This window comes from Phascolarctos cinereus, unplaced genomic scaffold, assembly GCF_003287225.1.
Source record: "Phascolarctos cinereus isolate Bilbo 61053 unplaced genomic scaffold, phaCin_HiC Scaffold_2;HRSCAF=192, whole genome shotgun sequence".
Lineage (NCBI taxonomy): Eukaryota > Metazoa > Chordata > Mammalia > Diprotodontia > Phascolarctidae > Phascolarctos > Phascolarctos cinereus.
In genome coordinates, this window is record NW_027555625.1 from 404,772,479 (window position 1) to 404,790,906 (window position 18,428).

General features: G+C 37.1%; 1 protein-coding gene across 2 annotated transcripts in view; it reads left to right on the forward strand.

Annotated features, from left to right (window-relative positions):
• DOCK2 (dedicator of cytokinesis 2) overlaps positions 1 to 18,428 on the forward strand; it is a 499,735-nt gene that overhangs the window by 230,994 nt on the left and 250,313 nt on the right. For both annotated transcript variants that reach the window (XM_078150544.1, XM_020992326.2), the window contains exon 27: positions 4,231 to 4,326. In XM_078150544.1, the coding sequence (XP_078006670.1) occupies positions 4,231 to 4,326 (96 nt within the window). The remainder of the gene's footprint in view (positions 1 to 4,230; positions 4,327 to 18,428) is intronic.

The window sequence follows — 18,428 nt, forward strand, 5'->3', positions numbered from 1 at the left end:
ATATACATATATATATAATTAATAGAAGGAAGGCACTAGAGTAAAGAGAGGTTGAAGAAAGTGTCCTGTAGAAGGTAGGATGTTAGGTGGGACTTACAGGAAACCAGGGAGTTCAATAGTCAGAGCAGAGGAGGGAGACCCTTTCTGTTGATGTTTTATGTCAGACTTTTACCAAAGAGGTTTCCTGCAAAAAGAACTTCCAGTGGCTATATGCCTCCTGATTTTAGCTTCATTTATTTTATTTATGAAAAAGCTCTTTATTTCCATATAATTAATTAAGACTATTTGGACATTATGGATATTAGCAAGTAAATCTCTCACAATAGTTGTGAGAGCTATAAAATTCCATTCTCTGTAAATATTTTCATGGTATATCTTTTTATATTTAGCTCATTTGCCAGTTTTGAATTTATTTTTATCTATGGTGTAAGATGCTCATCTAAATAAGTTTTCTACCAAACTGGTATTCACTTTTCCCAGCAGTTTTTCTTTAGTAAAGTACTATTTCCCCAGTGCTTTGTGTTTTTGAGTTTATCAAAGACTAGACTATGGTAGTAGGCACTTAATAAATGTTTATTGAATTGAATATTTATTGCATTGATCAACTTTTCTGTTTTTAGCTAGTACCAGATAGTTTTGATAACTACTGCTTTCTAATGCAATTTCAGATCTGATAATGGCAAACTTTAATTCTTGCTTTTTTCTTTATTTTCTTAAGGGTGAGCTTATACCCCTTATTCCATTTAATCATAGAAGGTTCAGACAGCTCAATTGCATCATTCAGTTTAACAGAAGTGTAAGCTAAGTACTAACATATCTTTGATCATTTTGAAAAAAGAAATAAAGAGCTTTGACCATTGGCTAAAAATAGATAATGCCATGCAGACATATCTCATGTTAGGGTGAAAGAATCAAACATATTTTTGTGTTGTATAGTAAAACAGCAAGTCACTGAGGACAAACTAGTCACATTGAGGAAAGAAAAATTCAGAAAGGATGACAAACTCCTTGGGGTAGAAAGAAGCCTAGGCCAGACACTAGGAAGGCACTAATCTTCAGAGCCTAGCAGAGAACTACACGTATGAAGAATGGCGATGGTGCAGTATATAGAGCAGTGGACCCAAAGTCAGGTAGAGCTCGGTTCAAATATTGCCTCAAACACTTAGGAGCTATCTGACCAAGGCAAGTTATTTTACTTCTGTCTGTCACAGATTTCTTACCTGTGAAATTAGGGTTGTCATGAGGATGAGAAAGAAGATTTTTAAATCACTTTGTGGACCTTAAGGTGCTATATAAATGCTAGCTATTATTACATGGGGCAGCTAGGTGGTGCAGTGGCCAGAGTACCAGGCTTGGAGTCAGGAAGATTCCTCTTCCTGAATTCAAATCCAGCTTCAGACATTTACTACCTGGACAAGTCACTTAACCCTGGTTGCCTCAGTTTCCTCATCTGTAAAATGAAGTGGCATCTATAAAAAGGAAATGGCAAATTACTCCAGTATCTCTGCCAAGAAAACTCCAAATGGAATCACAAAAAGTCACACATAACTGAAAAATGACTAATCATCGTCATAAATTATTACATAGGTGTTTGAGCATTATCTTTTCCTTTAGACTGTGAACTCCTTGACAGCAAGGACCTTTTTTTGTGTTCCCCAAGTTTTCAGAGTCTTTTTTTTTTAACAACTGCATTTGCTATACATGCTTATTAAAAGCCTTTTGAAAAGCAAATTAGGCTTACTGGCTGATTATCAAAGGGGAGTCTCCTGGTGAGGGCTCTTGAGCAATAGGACTGGAAAAAGCCCAGCCCCTCGATGTTACCCTTAGAACCTGGAAGAGTAACAGTTAGCTGCAGCTGCCAAGGACAGTGGAAATTGTCAGGTCAGCCAAGTAGCCGGTTGGAGTAGGAATTGAGGAAGTAGCCCTGAGAGAGGCTACGTTTTTTAATATATTCTTGCCTGTTTGGTCCTTCAAATAAGTTGTTATTAGTTTGCCTGATTTTATAGGGTATCCTCTTGGTAATTTGAATGATTCAGTGTTAAATCTATTGATTAATTTGGGTGATATCATTATTTTTATAATATTGGGACAGCATACCATTGAACATAGAATAATATGTCTATACATAATTAGGTCTTTCCTTATTTCTCCAAAAATGATTTTTGTAACTGTATTTATAGAAGTCCTGCGGACCTTGGTTGTTAATTTCCACATATTTAATGCATATTTTTATTGTTTAAAATGGTAGTTCTTCTATCTCTTCTTCTTGGTTTTTGTTAGGACTATAAAGAAATAGATTATATTTTATATATTCTATATACATATCTATATCTTCTGTATAATCTATAGATTATATCTTTGTATCATTGGAGCAATTCATTATTTTCACTAATTTGCTTGTTTTTCTTGTTTAAAAAAAATCAATCAAAACAAGATAGGTTTCAATCCAGTTCTTAATTTTGAATCTGTGAATCTATGTTTTAGGTGAGTTTCAGGTTGCTTCACTGTATCGTATGTATTTCTGTATTCTCTGAATTCTTTATTTATCTTTCCTTATTGTAAAATCATATTGCATAGCATTTATAGAACATAGTTTGTTTAGCTATTCCCCAGATGCAAGACACATATTTTGTTTCCAGCTTTAAAAAAATCACAACATAATTAATACTTCTATGAATGTTTTTGTATACATATCTGTATTTCCTGCAAAGGGTTTCCTGTCAGTATTTTCCTGTCCTTTTTTTTTTGTCCTTTAAAAGAAACATCCTATTTCAATTTTTTTTAGTGTCAAGGAACACCTGATTTTGGTCAAGGCCACTTACATCACTATCTAGCCATAACCTCTTGTTCCAATTAGATTCTTCCCTTTGGTGCTTGTCCTTGGGGGGTTTATTCATAAGTAGTGCTGTTTCTAATTTCAATATTGTGAATAAATGCTATTTGAAGATTTACATTGTGACTGAATTCTTTGAACAAATTTCCATCATGTAGAGGGCAATCTACTTACTCACGATAACCTCTTCTCTATCTAGCTAGGCCAATCGGCAAACAACAGACACAATCATTTACAACTGTACTTGAACAGAGACTTACAGCCCTAGTGGAACATTGGTGTCCGTAGAATTTTAAAAGACCTAGACGAGGGCCTCCAGTGAGTTAGGCAGATATTCTGTGCATGCTTTATGGTAGAGCATGAGCAAAAATTAAATAAAATGAAAAAATGTGGATGAATTGTAATCTGTCCCATTAGAAGTCATGCTCACATCAATGAGATTGCTCTCTACTGAAGTCACTATTTGTCAAACCTTCGAATGAGTGAGTGGATTTTTTCTTGGATATTGTCATCCATGAAAGCAGCATCATAGCGTATTAATAAGGATGACTTTGAGTGAAGAAGTCCTGTGTTCAAGTCCTGCCATGGGTACCTACTAGCTATGTGACCCTTGGCACATCAATTAACCTTTCAGTGCTGTAGGCAACTCACTCAGACTATAGTTTTCAGGGAAGATGTAGCTCTGTATTGGTTCAGAGAGTTTGTCATATCAAGGACATCAAAGTACAATCCCTGTCCCTATTTTCTTCCATATTTTTTACTGTCTAATAAACTTGTGACTCCTCTGTATTTGTCTCCCGTTTGAATAATACATCACGTAACCAGTACCATTGATTTTTAATTGATGCCTTTTGTTTTTTATATCAGTTCATTCTAAATATACTCATCATTCCCCCTCCCACCCCTACAACCTTATTTTATCACAAAGAAAAACTGCCACAATACCAACAACATGTAACTACTACTTATGAAGATTGATTGGGGCGTTTTATACAAACTACGCAGTATGCCAAAGTTCAACATTGTTTTAGGAGATCATACCTTAAATTATGCTTTCTCTACCAATGGTAACAAGAGTAGAATCATAGGCTCTACTCAGTTTTATGCAAACCAAACAAATTGTGACATGGGGATGTAATAGATTATTATTGCATCACAAAAAGTTATTAATATGAAGAACTTAGAAAAACTTGAAAAGATATACAGAATGATGTGGAGTGAAGGAAGCAGAATCAGGGAAATAATATATACAGTAGCTAACCTGAGATTATTGGTAGCATATCTGGAAATGACTATGATGTAAAAAATAAAATATATCAATAAAACCTGAATTTAAAAAGTGACTTAATGGATATGTAGCTCTGATTTTCATGTAGGTGCCCATTTCTATGTTACAGGCCTCAACTTACCATCATATTCAAGAAATCATGGTTCAGCTGCTTCGCACAGTGAATAGGACCGTCATCACCATGGGGCGTGACCACAGTCTGATTGTGAGTAGTATTTTCCTTCTGTTCAGATGCCTCATGATCCTGCCTGGGCCCTGTTTCTGAAAGCCTTGGGAGAAATTTGGATGAGCCAAGACCCAATTCAGAGCTTTGCTGCAGCACCCAGCACAGGGCATGGGTATTCCCACGGCAAATTTGGTATCTACAAGGAAGGTTCAAGGACCTGAAATAAAACAGCATTTAGGATTTGTCCATTTTTCTCAGGAGAGCAAAGTAACTAGAGTAATTTTTTGATGAAGATGGAAAAATATGAGGCTGCTTTTAAGCGAGAGGTGGTTGGAGTGGGATTGAGGTTTCCAGCATAGGGTCGTCAGTCATATCTGCTTTGGCCTCATGATGGGGTCAATTTAGGGTCTACAAAGCATGCTATATGTAAGGGCTAGGATGTTGGATATTGGATGTTTTTCAGAAAATGTTCTCCAGGAGTCTTTAGATTTGACTCCTTTGTAGGATTGATTGTGTAGGCCACCTCTCAGAATAACCACAAGACATGATTTCTGCCAAGAAACTTATGGTTTTCCTCTAAGGTGGGGATACCCGGTCTTTTGGTAAATCATTGTCCTGGCTCTCCTATATTTCTCCTCTCTACATAAGCGAGTTCCATTCCAAATAACTCAGATTTCATCCCATTTACTTTAAACCAACATATTAAGGCCTCAGGTTTAAGTGTCTTCAATAGGGACCTACCCCTACTTACACAACAGCTCACCCACCTCACTATTTCAGCATCCTTAACCAGTCAACATATTAGATTTTGAGCCCATGAAGCACATTAAAAAAAAGATATAAACTATCTCCACTCATTTGCTCAGGCACCGACATCTGGATGAAAAGAGTGCAAAGGTCTGTGAAATGCTTCCAGAAATTTATTTTTTTATATAAACACAACCTGCTGAGGCAGTCCATCACACAAGTGGCCCACCTGCTTCTCCACAGCAGGACTGTGTTAAATATCTGTGCTCTTACCTGCCTGTCCTGGTAATCTACCCATATCTCTTTAGAATGCACGCTGTTACTTACAACGATCTTAAAGCACTTTAGAGATAACTTTTGTGAACATCCCATCTCTTACTTTTCCAAGATGTAAAGAAATGGCAATCAATTCATTTGGCCAATTAACAAATTACAGACTCTCTACATTGTATCCTTTCATGTCTTTTCAAACTGTCAATGGAACTGGTACATTATAGTCTGTCACCCTTCAGCCACACCAAGTTATCAGACAGAAGACTAATGTGAACCATTGGTGTATTCCTTCAAGGACTTGAGGTTTACATTTATTGGGTAGGAGGGTGAAAGACAGAAGGGTTTGAGGAAGATGCTTGCTGGTTGTGTTCTGCTTTAAAAGTGCAGAGTGACCTTGTGGTCTCTTTTAATCCTTCTTTAATACCAGATAGAGGCCTGTGCCAAGCATTGCTATAACATGTGCTGTGAACATGTGGTTCATTGATTCTGGTCTCTGATCTTCAGTCTTCTCTAGCTTTGCTGCCGTGGTCACTGGGCTTGAGACTTTGGCATTTTGGGGAAAAGTGGAGTTTCTCTATTTGGGTTCATGTTCTTTATACCACAGCACTTTGGCAAGATGGTGTCTAGTCTGGCAGGTCTATTGACTCTAAGTTGAGGGGCAAAAGATTATATTTGCACCTTAGGCGAGTGGCAAGAGTTTTGTATTTATGGTCAAGACACATGGGCTTGAGTGCCTAATATACTAATTAGTACCTCTATAGCCTCTGATTTCTCTGGGCCTCAGTTTGCTCACCTGTAAAATGAGTGGGTTGAGCTCGGTAATTTCTAAGTTTCCTTCCAGTTCTACAACCCATGATTCTATGAACATTCTATTCTCCTGATTTCTCTAAAGAATGAAAATATATACTTACTGGTAGGGATAGGTGTGGGGCAGTGATAGAGAAGGAAAGAAAGTGATGGTAAGAAATTTTGCATTCTGATTTACATAGCTCCTAGAACTTAGATCTAGAAAGAACTCTACCTTTTTTTCCCAGTAAAGGAAAGGAGTCAGCTCCTTAAAGATGTTTTTTTCTATTTCTGTATTTTTTTACTAGCATCTATAACACCTGACAAATGTGCAGTAGGAACTTAACAAAAGCTTAATGAATTCAATAGAATGGAATTTAGGAGTTGCTATATCTTGTCCATTCTCTTTATTTTATACATGAAAAAAATTGAGGCCTACAGAGGTTAAGTGACTTGATTAACATGACACAGATAGAGCCTTTCTGTGTAATCTCAACTCAGAAATGGTACAGAGGTCCTTCTTCCTATGATATGCTATCAGTATCTTTAGCTCTTGAGTTTAGTACAGCCAAATGGAAAGATGGTTGTGTTGAATCGTTGTCAACATTCTAACTGGGATTGGAGCAGGGTAGGGCTAGCTCTCCTCTCCAGGAAACAGAAAATGTCTAAACTGGAGGTAGCCTTCTCATAACAGACTTTCATCTGTGAAAAGGAAAAAGATAAAAAACATTATTTCCAGCACTCCTTAGAATAGAAATATCTTTACCATGTAAAAGGAAATAATGGTGGGAAGTTAATTACTGTGGAGTCAGGGGTCACTTTCAGCATGGAATGTCCCAATTTAATTTTAAATTGAAATAGGAAGGGGAGGAGAACCTTCATTCTAAGATCACTTTTAATTTTCCAGATGCGATTTTATTGGCTATTTCCCATTACTAAGGAATATTATACAATCAATATTTATGGCAAACACTGGACAAGCTCAGAAGTACTCAATTATGTCTCGTGGTGGATAGTTGCTTTGTGCTGATATTCGGTAGGATAAATTGTGACATTTTCACTCATCTTTAAGAGTGGAAACATTGTTATAAAAATGTTACACGTTATAGTTACACGAGTTACAGCACCAGGATTGGTGTTCCCTTGTTTCCTACTGTGCGTTGTAATTATCGTTTGCTGGAAATAACCATTGCTAATTTTTCTGGAGATTGCCTGCCTGCACAGTTAATTTTTGATGTTGACAGACAAACCACAAGTAGCTTTCCCATGGAGCTCTCACATTACTAATGCCTTTCTTTCTTCCCCTTTCCCATCAGTCTCACCTGTCAGGTTAACCTGAGGTCCCTTAAGGGTATGACATGCACTGAACTCATTGAGAGCAAGGACTTTTTTTTTTAACTTTCTTTGTATCCCTACCATTTAGCCCAGTGACTGAAACATAGCAGGCACTTAATTCTAATTGACTTACAGGCTGATATCTAAAGCCATTGTTGAGCAGTCAGCATGGGTGAAGTTGGAAAAACACTGAGATGGTTCTTAGGAAACTGAGTTCTAGTCTCAGCTCTGCTCTTGGCTTTGTGACCTTGAGCAAGATAATTTATTTCTTTGGGATTCAATTTCCTCATCTGTAAAATGGGAGTGGGAAAGAGTCTCCTCTAAGCTTTAATGATTCTAAGTGTCCTTATTCAGACCCTGTATTCCTTACACTTATGGGTAACCTTTCTTTTCTTTGACCTTCTCTGCTTTACTCCACTAGCAACAATAAAAGCAGCAGTTCCTGTTTCTATAGCATTTAAAGGTTTATAAAGTGATTTTTTTCCCACAAAAATCCTGTAAGGTAGAGAATACATATATTATTGTCCCCATTCTGCAGATGAAGAGACTGAGGCTCAAGATAGCTACAGTATAAAGGAAATTTCCTAGACCTCATTGAAAATGGTGCTAGAGGTATCACAGCACATATTACTTACTCCCCCACCATTCTGTCCTCCCATTTATAGATAGTGAATGATAAAAATTTAGGTGACACCTAGTCCAGTAAATTGTGAAGTTCCCTGTCCCTACTTCCTACCATGAAGACAGTTCAGTTGTAGACAGTAGTCCCATGGTGGCTATGTAGCGGCAGCCTGCCTAAGCAGCATCCATAGAACAAACAGGGTATTTATTTTGCAGGAGGTTTTTGGAAGGATCAAGTCTTTTTGGCTCAAAATGGGGCCTAGCTTTTATTTTTGGTGGTAAAAATAAGCCTCTGGGTGATATATTTTGTTTTTAATTACCCCCAATTTTGCACAGAGTGTTCTATTGTGTGATTAAAAAAAGGTAAATGCAGATGGCATTGTGCCTGCTGTAGCAATTCATAGCAGTTTGTTAAGAGGAAAAAGTTGAAACAAGCCTGGTCCCCTGCTGCTTCAGCGCCCAGCAATGCTGAAGACTCCAGAAAAGGTTTGAACCATGAGAGGTAATCAGGACTGCCAAACCATTCATGCAGAAGTCTCTGACTTCACTTCCTGTTCTCAGGGTAAAAAAGATTGGAAACAACAGCTCTCTGACGCTACTCGTGCAGGGCCCTCCGATAAAAAACTCAAGATGAAGTCCACATTCAATGGTAATTCATCAGATATGCATTAAGCTCTTACTAATGTGCTAGGCCCTGTCCACGGTGCTAGGCCCTGTCCAAGGTGCTAAGGGGAGGCAAAGAGCAATAAGGAAACATACCTACCATCAAGAAATTGCATAGGCATAGGAATAACTGTGGGGATTAAGAAGAGGAAACTCTTTCAGAACATCTGCTTGGATGATAACAACAAATAACATTTGTGTAATGTTTTGATATTTGCCTGCACCTTCTTTACAATAATCTTGTGAGGTAGGAACTGCAAATATTACTATACTGATTTTAAAGATGAGGAAACTGAGGCACAGAGAAATGAAATGAGTTGCTCAGTCACATAACTAGTAGAAATAAGAGCCCGCAGCTGAACTCAGATTTTCTGACCATAAGATCAATGCTCTTTCCATTCTACCATACTATTTTTTTAGGAAAGATTTTGTAGAGGAATATATAAGCTGTGTCTTGAAGAAGGGCAGAATTTGAGTATTGAATAAATATGGAGAGGGAATTCCAAGCAAAGGGAAAAGACTGAGCAAATATATAGAGGCAAAAAAGTATAGGGGTTATTCAAGAAAGACTGAGAGAGCCATATTTACTAGGATTTAAGGTTTGTGAGGGGGAGTAATGGGAAAGAAGTCTAGAAAAGTAGGTTAGAATCATATTGCAAAGGGCCTTGAATGCTATCCTGAAGAATTTAAACTTATTTTATAGGTGACAGGGAACCAATAAATATGGTTTTAATAACCTAGCACCTTTAATGGCCTAATTTTCCAGTTATCTCACTAGTTTGACGTGATGGAACCAAGTCAAAAAAAGCTCAATTTGGAAAGATGGTACATTAGATTGACTGTCTCATTCCTCATTCTTCCTTGCCTATTAATGCTTTGTTGTCCAATGGACAACACATGTAGGCAATGAGGGCAATAGAATAAAGAAAAATAATTTTGAAAGAAATCAGAATTTTAAAGAATATAGTGACTCATTTTGAGTTGAGAAGACTTGTAGGAGAACATACCTCCTTCCTCTTAGTAGAAAGGTGGGAGATTATAGATACAGAATGAGGCATGCATTATAAAAATGGCTTATGTGTTGGTTTGTTTTACTTAACTATACTTCTTTATTTAGCATTTAGCACAGTATGTAGCACATAGTAGGTACTTAAATGATTTTTCACTGACTATTATAAGAAAAGGCTGTATTGTATGGAGGGGGTGGGTCTGGTCATTGAGAAGTAACAGTGATCTAAAAATGTATACATCAACAAAACATTTATTTGAAAGGAGAAAATAGAATTCAGCAGAAATGACATAATGCAGCTAAAAAATCCCCCAAATGGTACTACCGCACACATAGATATAAATTAATAACCATAGCACACACATATACACAAAACAATATACACACAAAAACACAACACACAGGGAATACAAACACAGAACATTTTCCCTTGCCATCTGCTGTCTCTTGAGCAGATCTTTACTTGACATAGACAGGAATTTAATCCCCTCTTATAAATGTTGTTGTTGGTGATGATAAGTTTTTGCATATGTCGTAATAATACATAGCTTGTGGACTGTAGGGCCAGGGAATGATCATGAGGAGGTCTAGTGCTAAAGAAGCTGGAATTAACCCATTTTGACTCTCTGCCCTCCCATCATTGTTGTTATGTAAGCAGGATACGTGAGGATTTCAAGGACATCGGCCAGGGGATTGGAAAAGAGAAAAATATGAAGCTTACCATAACTAGTACTGAAAAAATATCGTTACTCTGAAAGACTAGAATTGCACTGAATCCTAATGGCATTATCTTTAAGTCTCCCAGCATATTTTGGCTTTTGTAAGTAGGTCTGAACAGATCTAATTTTAAGCTAATAATTTTAAGTGTGTTCATAAAGCTTGTATTCAGCAGTGTCCCCTATCCTGTTTGTTGGCCGTACAGTATGAAGCAGACATTTCACTTGTCCTTGAGTTATTCTACAAGCAAAGGTATGGAACATTCAGTATTAGAACAGGAAAAGATCTTAGAGGTCATTTCATCTAGTTACATCATTTCACAAATTGGGAAATATGGGCCCTGAGTAGAGAAGTGACATTTACAAGTTCGCACAACTGGCTAGTAAGAGAGCTCAGATTAGGATCCAGGTCTCCTGCTTCTTACACTACACCAGGCTTTCTTGAAAATAATGCTAGTTTACATTTCTGTAGTACCTTACAACAAAACTATGAGATTGTAGTGCCATTATTTTTATCCTCATTTTACAGATGAAGAAACTGAGATTTCAAAGATGAGATAACTTGTCTAATATTAATACAAGGAGTAAATATCAAGAGTCAGGATTCAGTCCAGGTCTCCTGACTTCAAATCCAGTGTTCTGTTCACTGTACTGTGCTGCCTGTCAAAGTGTATCAAGAGGGTGGAGATTGTGTTAGGAATTTAGAATTACTGGCAGTTTAGAGCAATGATATCTGAAATGGGAGTAGGGCTTCTTGGAGGGACTATGAACTGACCCTAAGGAGTATATAATCAACCAATCAGGATAGAAAGGTGGGTCATATCCCACCCTCCTTTTGACTGGCATTCCTAGGACTTATGTTCAACACAATATAACCTAATCTCATCTCCCTAAAGGCACTTACTCTATCCCTCCACTCTGTAAGCTCCTAACCTCCCTTCCTCTGCCTTTTTTGAGCTGGGTATGAACTCCTCCTGGCATCCACAGCTACATCTGTGTAAGGTGCCATTTGGAAAATTTACCTTTCCCAGTATACTCACTTACTGTCCCCTAGATCAACTGGTGGTTGTGAGAGGTACCCAATGGAAGGTCAGCTTTGTACTCCAGGGAAGTGATTAGTGAATGAGAATGACACCTTGTTCCTTTTCATTTTGAGTTGAAAAGAATAAGTCATAAAGGATAAGTAGGTATAGATAAGTTGCAGCAGATTAGAGGTTTTCCCCCCCAACTCACTCCTGTTCCAAAACTCCATATTACTATCAAGGGTACCACCATCATTCTTGTCACCCAAGTTCACAACCTAATTGTCATCTTTATCTCTTCATTTTTGTTACCACACACATTCAGTTAGTTGCCAAATTTTGGTATATTTCTGTGACATCCCTAGCAGCAATCACCTTATTTCCATTCACACAGGCAGCTGCCATCCTAGTAGAGGCTACCATCATCTCTCACCTGGACAACTATAGTGGTCTCCAAACTGGTCTCCTTGCCTTAAACCTTTCCCCATTCTAATCCATCTTCTGTAAGGCTGCCAAAGGAGTTTTTCCAAAGCGTGAGTCAGATTATTATTGCCATATTAAATAAATTCTAATTACTTCTTATGGAATCAAATATTATTTTCTTTTTTCTCATCCTTTAAAAATTATAGGTAGTACTACAAATATAAATTTGCAGAATATCCTAAAAAACTTTGCTGGTGTGGTACGTGAGCATAAAAGTAGAAACTACTGGCTTAGAGAATTGAGGTGAGTTGATCTTGGAATCATAACTCACATTTATATCAATAATATTTATGTAGATGATCAATCAGTTGAATATTGAGTATCTTATCAATAAGTCAGTAAGTTTTCATGAAGTGCCTGATACCTGCCAATTACTGAACAGGAAGCTAGAGAAAAGAAAGCAAATGGAAAAGTCGTCTTTGTGTTCAAGGAGCCTGTGTTCTATTGTACACATAAATAAAACATTTGCCACATCAATATAACATAATATTATGGTGACTCACTCGCAACTTGGGAGTGTAGGAAGAATCTCCTGTAGAAGGTGGCATTTGAGGTGAGCTTTAAAGAAAACTAAGGATTCCAAGAGGTTGGGGTGGGAATGGGATGAGGAAGGCGATCCTTCTAGGCAAAGGCATGGAGAAAGAAGATAGGATATCACACGTGAAGAATAGGAAGGAGATCAGCTTGTCTGGACTCTAGAGTGTCGAGAGGGCAGTGATGTAGAATAAGGCTGGAAAGATAGGTTGCGACCATATGGGTAAAGAGCTATATATGCCAAGCATCATGCCTAGATGCTATCATGAATGAAGAAAACAGGTCTGGGATTCAGTTATGTAGAGGAAAGGGGCTGAACAGTGGAAGCTGTGGATACTCTATGATATGATGTGCTCATTTACATGAGGAGTCAGAGGCAGATGACTTGCCTTTGTCCCATTTAGCAGCTTCCAGAGATCTTGAGTTCTAATCCTCTTGTGGCTGCCTGTTAACTGGAGCTGCCTGCCCCCAGAAGCCTCTCTTGCCTTCATCACCAGTTTTTGTTTATGTTTCATAGTCTCTTATATGGCCCTGTTTTATACTATTGAATGGATTTGTGAAGTAAAATTAAGCTGTTGTCTCAGCTGGGCTGTGAACAGAATCCCATGAGAGACAGACAGGGCACCATATGTTTGTTACAGGCCCTGGAACCCAGACAGGAAGGAAAAATTGTATGATAGAAACATCATTCCTTCTGGTTGTAGTCCAAGGATTGAAGTGGCCAACAAAATCACTGGGGGGTGGGGAGGAAACTGTTGGAGCATCTGGTTAGTGAATATCATGTATTCTGTGATCCAGGAACTTCACTAACCCATCTCCTGGGAACTGTGATGTGAAAGAAAGAAATTCCATGGAGTCATGCTTTAATGTAAATTCCCACCTTTCTAGACTCTGAAGCTAAGAGAGGAGCTGAAGGTCAAGACTACAGTCCAATATGCCCAACCCAGGGTTGGCCTTCCTTAGGCCTCTGGTCTGATATGAGGCTGACACGCAGTGGCGGTAATAACCAATGGGTCATTAAGCAAGTATCTATTTTAAGCAACTGTGAGGCTTTTACGTTAAAAAGTAAATAACAATTTAGAGTAGGGTCATAAATTTAGGGCTGGAATAGATTTCAGAAATCATCTAGACCACTCTCTCATTTTACAGATGAGGAAACCAAGGCCCAGTGTGTTTAAGTGTTTCAGCCTCATATAGGTAGTGTCAGAGCCGTGATTTGAATCTGAATCCAAGTCCAACAGTGTTTCTGCCTGTACAACCTTTCTTAAGAATTCAGTGAAGTATCTCCATGTGCACTCTTCCTTTTTTTCTTATAACAATTAATGAGGGAGACTTCTGACAACATGCCAGAATAGAATGTTGCCTCTAAACCCAGTTCTACCTCAGAACATCAAGAAATGCACAGATGAAGTAATATGAACAAGATAAAGGAAAAACATTCATACATGCTCATTGCCACAGTAAGACAATACAAGTAACAATAGAAGGCCTTGTTGTTTCTCTTCTAGGTGTACAAAGCATTCCCCATTCTGGCTCCTGTGCCTCCCAGCTTCATGTGTCTGTTCTCGTTGCCTTCCCATTTCTCCCTTAAGAGGAATACACCTGCAAGGAGAAGTTCTGGGCACTTTTTTTGTTATCCCTGACTCTCTTTGGGAGAACTCTTAAGCCCTTAGAGGTGGGGAGTGGGACTGAGAATGGGAACCATAGAACCTGGAGTTAGGTCCAGCTGGTTTTGAATCCACTGTCACACACTTATTAGTTGTGTGACCCTAGGCAAGTTACTTAATTGTTCTGTGACTTAGTTATCTCTTTTGCAAAATGAAGCAATTGGACTCACTGGCCCTTAAAGTCTCTTCCAGCTCTAAGTCTGATATCCATCATCCCACCCCTGATGGCCCTGTAGAGATGTACAACATACAATGGAAACCTCATCGTGGGTCCTGTCCAGGCGCAGAGACTTTACATGAGAAGGTGCCATGCTTCTCAAGATACTTTCCACTGCAAGGGAAGGAAAGTCATTGTCTCCAGGAATATCTGCCACTGAAGGTTAAGAGACAGATGCCTAAACTCTGATGCTTAAGCTCAGAGAGATGAATTCCTGGCCTTAGTATAGACAGGGGTTGAGCGAAAGGCCATCTGCATCTGAATGCAAGTCTTCTCCTACCACATCATGCTTCTTCCTTCACAAGGTAACTTTTCTGGCAATGAGGCATCACAGAAAGCAGTCTTTAAAGAGAAAGAGAGAAGAACTTGGTAGAGGTTCATACATGTGCTGGGAGTCGGGCTGGCTATGGGTGGGATCAAAGCTTTTGTACTCCAGAAACCTCACCTTGTATGAGGGGAAAAGAATGTGTTCGAAAAGAAAGGAATTTTTGATATACCGTTGCTGTCTCTTCCATTTTATTTAAATAATAATTTCCTTTGCAAGATAAAGGCAGTTAGATTCTAGGGTATTATAGAAACAGAAAGGAATAAATAAAGACATTAATTAAAGGGACATTTCTTGGAAAGTGATGCTACAAATGAATGCTAATCAAACTAAGGAAGTGGATGATGGGAGATAGTGGCCAAAAGGATTATATTGTCTTCTAACCTGGCATTGGAAAGGGAAATAGAAGGGGGGAGGGAGAAATCTAATCAAAAGATAAATAAAAAGGAAGATACACAGTTGAAAAAAAGAGTTTTGTAAAATTAGAATTGAAAGTACTTTGATGACTTTTTAAATGGGAATATTAGAAAATATAGATATTTCATCATCACATGGTATCAATACAAAAACTGGTCATGTACTAGGGTGTAAATGAGCTATACATAAATGTAAAGTTACAAAAATACTTAGGACATCTTTTGTAGTCTATAACATAATAAAAACAGTAATTAATGAAGTATGAGCAGAAGATAAAGACTAAAATTGAGGCTATGTAGTGATATCCTTAATAGTGAGTGGTCAATGAATAACCATAGAAACCCAAAGAAAAAAATGTTAAAGAGAATGATTACAAGACAACGTATCAGAATTTATGTGATATGGCTAGCAAAGTTCTCGGAAAAATTTATATCTCTGTAAACATTTATTTAATTGAGTGGGAAAACAACAACTAGAAAGTCAACAAATTGACAGTGCCCCCAAAGGTAAAAAGAAATCTTAAAAGTTAAAGGAGAAATAAATAAAATTGAAAATTAAACTTTTCAAATGATAAAAGAAGGAACTGTTTTTGGATACCAATGAAAATTAATAAATCATTATTTAACTTGATTTTTTTAAAGAAGAGAGAGAAATCACCCAAATTAACATAAAAAGAAATAACTATCTTAAATAACTAAATCTTAGGAAGAGAAATTAAACAAGACGTAAAATGGCCTGGGGGCAGGAAACAGGGTGAAACCTGGTACAAATTGATTTATATATTAACTTGAATAAACATTTAAAGAGTAGTTAACTCCTCTGCTACAAAACAGTTTCTCAAAACAAAGTCCTGTCAAAGTCCTTTTATGATCCTAATGACCAAACCAAGGAAAGGATAAAGCAGAGATAAAGAACTGTATATCAAATATTAGTAATTAATACTGTTGTGAAATTTTTTCAATATAGTTTTTACTAAAGAGACTATAGCAGTATATTAAAAATTATTCCTTACAGCAAAACTGGACTTATACCAGGAAGAAAGACTGGTTAGACACTGAGAAATAGTTATCATCATTAATCATACAAACAATAAAATTTATAAGATTAAATCAACAGACAGAAAAAAAATCCTTAAAAATACAACAATCTTTTGTCTTAACCCTCTTACTCCCTCCCAAAGTATTAGACGTGGAAGAACCTTTAATGTGATAAAAGTATATATTTTAAAATTAAGAAAGCATTATTTCTGATGAAAAAATATCGAATGATTCCCCAGTAAATTCATGCACAAAAATAAAAGGATACTTCTTCTCTCCAAGTAGTTTTTAGCAAGTGATTTATCTAGATGTGCTGGCTCTAGCCATAAGGTGCACATTAGAGGCAATTTAAAGGTCAAAGAGGAGGTGAACATTTCTGTTTGAAGACAATATAATGTTTTACTCAGAAAACCCTAGAAAATCAGTGAAGAAACTGAGGCAATCAATAGCTTCAACCAAGTATCAATTTACAACATAAATCCATAAAAACATGTACGTCTTGATATAGTCCTAAGGAATTGATAAAAAGAGAAATTTCATTTAAAATAACTAGGTAAAGGTATGATACAAGTGACAGTTATCTTACGAAAGCACTCATAGAACTTACAACTACAAAACACTTTTTTTGCCAAAATAATGAAGAAATGGAGAGGACCCTGTGTTCTTGGGTACACCTCCATAGTACAGTAAGAATAACTTTATTGGGCATGGGGTAGGGAATTAACAATGAGGAAATTCCCCCTACTGGTCCATATTGGTAGCTTTTCTACATGTTTTAATCTTAGAGAGTTGCAAGTCAGGAAGAGTTTGAGTTACTTGTCCAGGGTCACAAAATTGGCATGTAGGGCAGCTAGGTGGCGCAGTGGATAGAGCACCAGCTCTGGATTCAGGAGGACCTGAGTTCAAATCCAGCATCAGACACATAACACTTTCTAGCTGTGTGACCCTGGGCAAGTCACTTAACCCCATTATCTGGCCCCCCCAAAAAACCCCAATCCTCCCCCCCAAAAAAATTAGCATGTATCAGAGGTGTGCCTTATACCTATGTCTTCCTAATTTTGAAGCTACAACTCCAACCATTACATCATGCTACCTCTCAAAAATACTATATAAATTAACTTGCATAGTTAATCATATATTAAACTATCAAGGAGTTAGGTACTTCATAAAATTAAACAAAAATAAAATTCATCTAGAAAAATTAAGTTGGGAATTTCAAGGAAAATATTTTTAGAAGTAGAAATGAAGTATTAGCATTCCCAGGTCTCAAACTATATTATAAAGAAATTGCCAACAAAACTATTTGTTCCTGATTTTAAAAATACAGCAGTAGGTCAGTCCTAGATTAAGTAAGCCCAAGAAACAAATGGCACAGAAGGGCAATATTCAGTAAACATAAGAACAGAAAGTGCTGGGGAAAGGATTATTTGATGAGAAAAAGTCCAGGAAAGTTGGGGAGAAAATAGTTTTATATGAGCATCTTACCTTACATTGTTCAAAATGGTACCTTCTACTATATATACATGGACAGTTGAACCCAATGTAAAAGGATCCATCATTTAAAAAAATAGAGAATAGAAGGAGGTCCTTTTTACAAGTATGATTGGAAGTTGTAGCAGGGGACAGTTGGGGAAATTTTAACCAAGCGAGAGATAGAGAAAATTATGAAAGAAAAAAACAGGCAACTTCAATTATATAAAGTTATTTAAAAACATTTGCAAAAACAAAGCCAATGAACCTATAATTGGAAGAGAAACTAGTCATTTGGAAAATGATTTTGTATCAAGCATCTTGGATAAAAATCTTATCACTTTAATATGTAAGGAATTAACACAAATTTATAAGACTAAGATCAATTCTATAATATATGTAGTTGGAGGATCTGAGCCAAACCATTTTTTAAAGAAAAACACAATTAAGAAACATGAAAATGTTCCAGATCACTAATTATAAATGAAAGGCAAATTAAAACAGCTCTGAGGTTTCACCTCCCACCTGTGAAACAAAGATAATAAAAGATCAAAATAGGTCAATGTTGAAAGAGGTGCAGGAAAACACTAATATACTGCTGATGAAATTATGAATTGGTTCAACCGCTCTGTTAATACTCTTTAACACAGCAATCTCACTATTGTGCATATATGCCAATGTTAATGACAGGGAAAAAAAAGTTTCACATTTAGGAATGCATTTATGGCATCACTCAAAAAAACAAAACAAAACCTGGAAACAGAGTAGATAGCCATTGATTGGGGCTTAGCTCTGTTGTGTTATAGGAATGTAATGGAA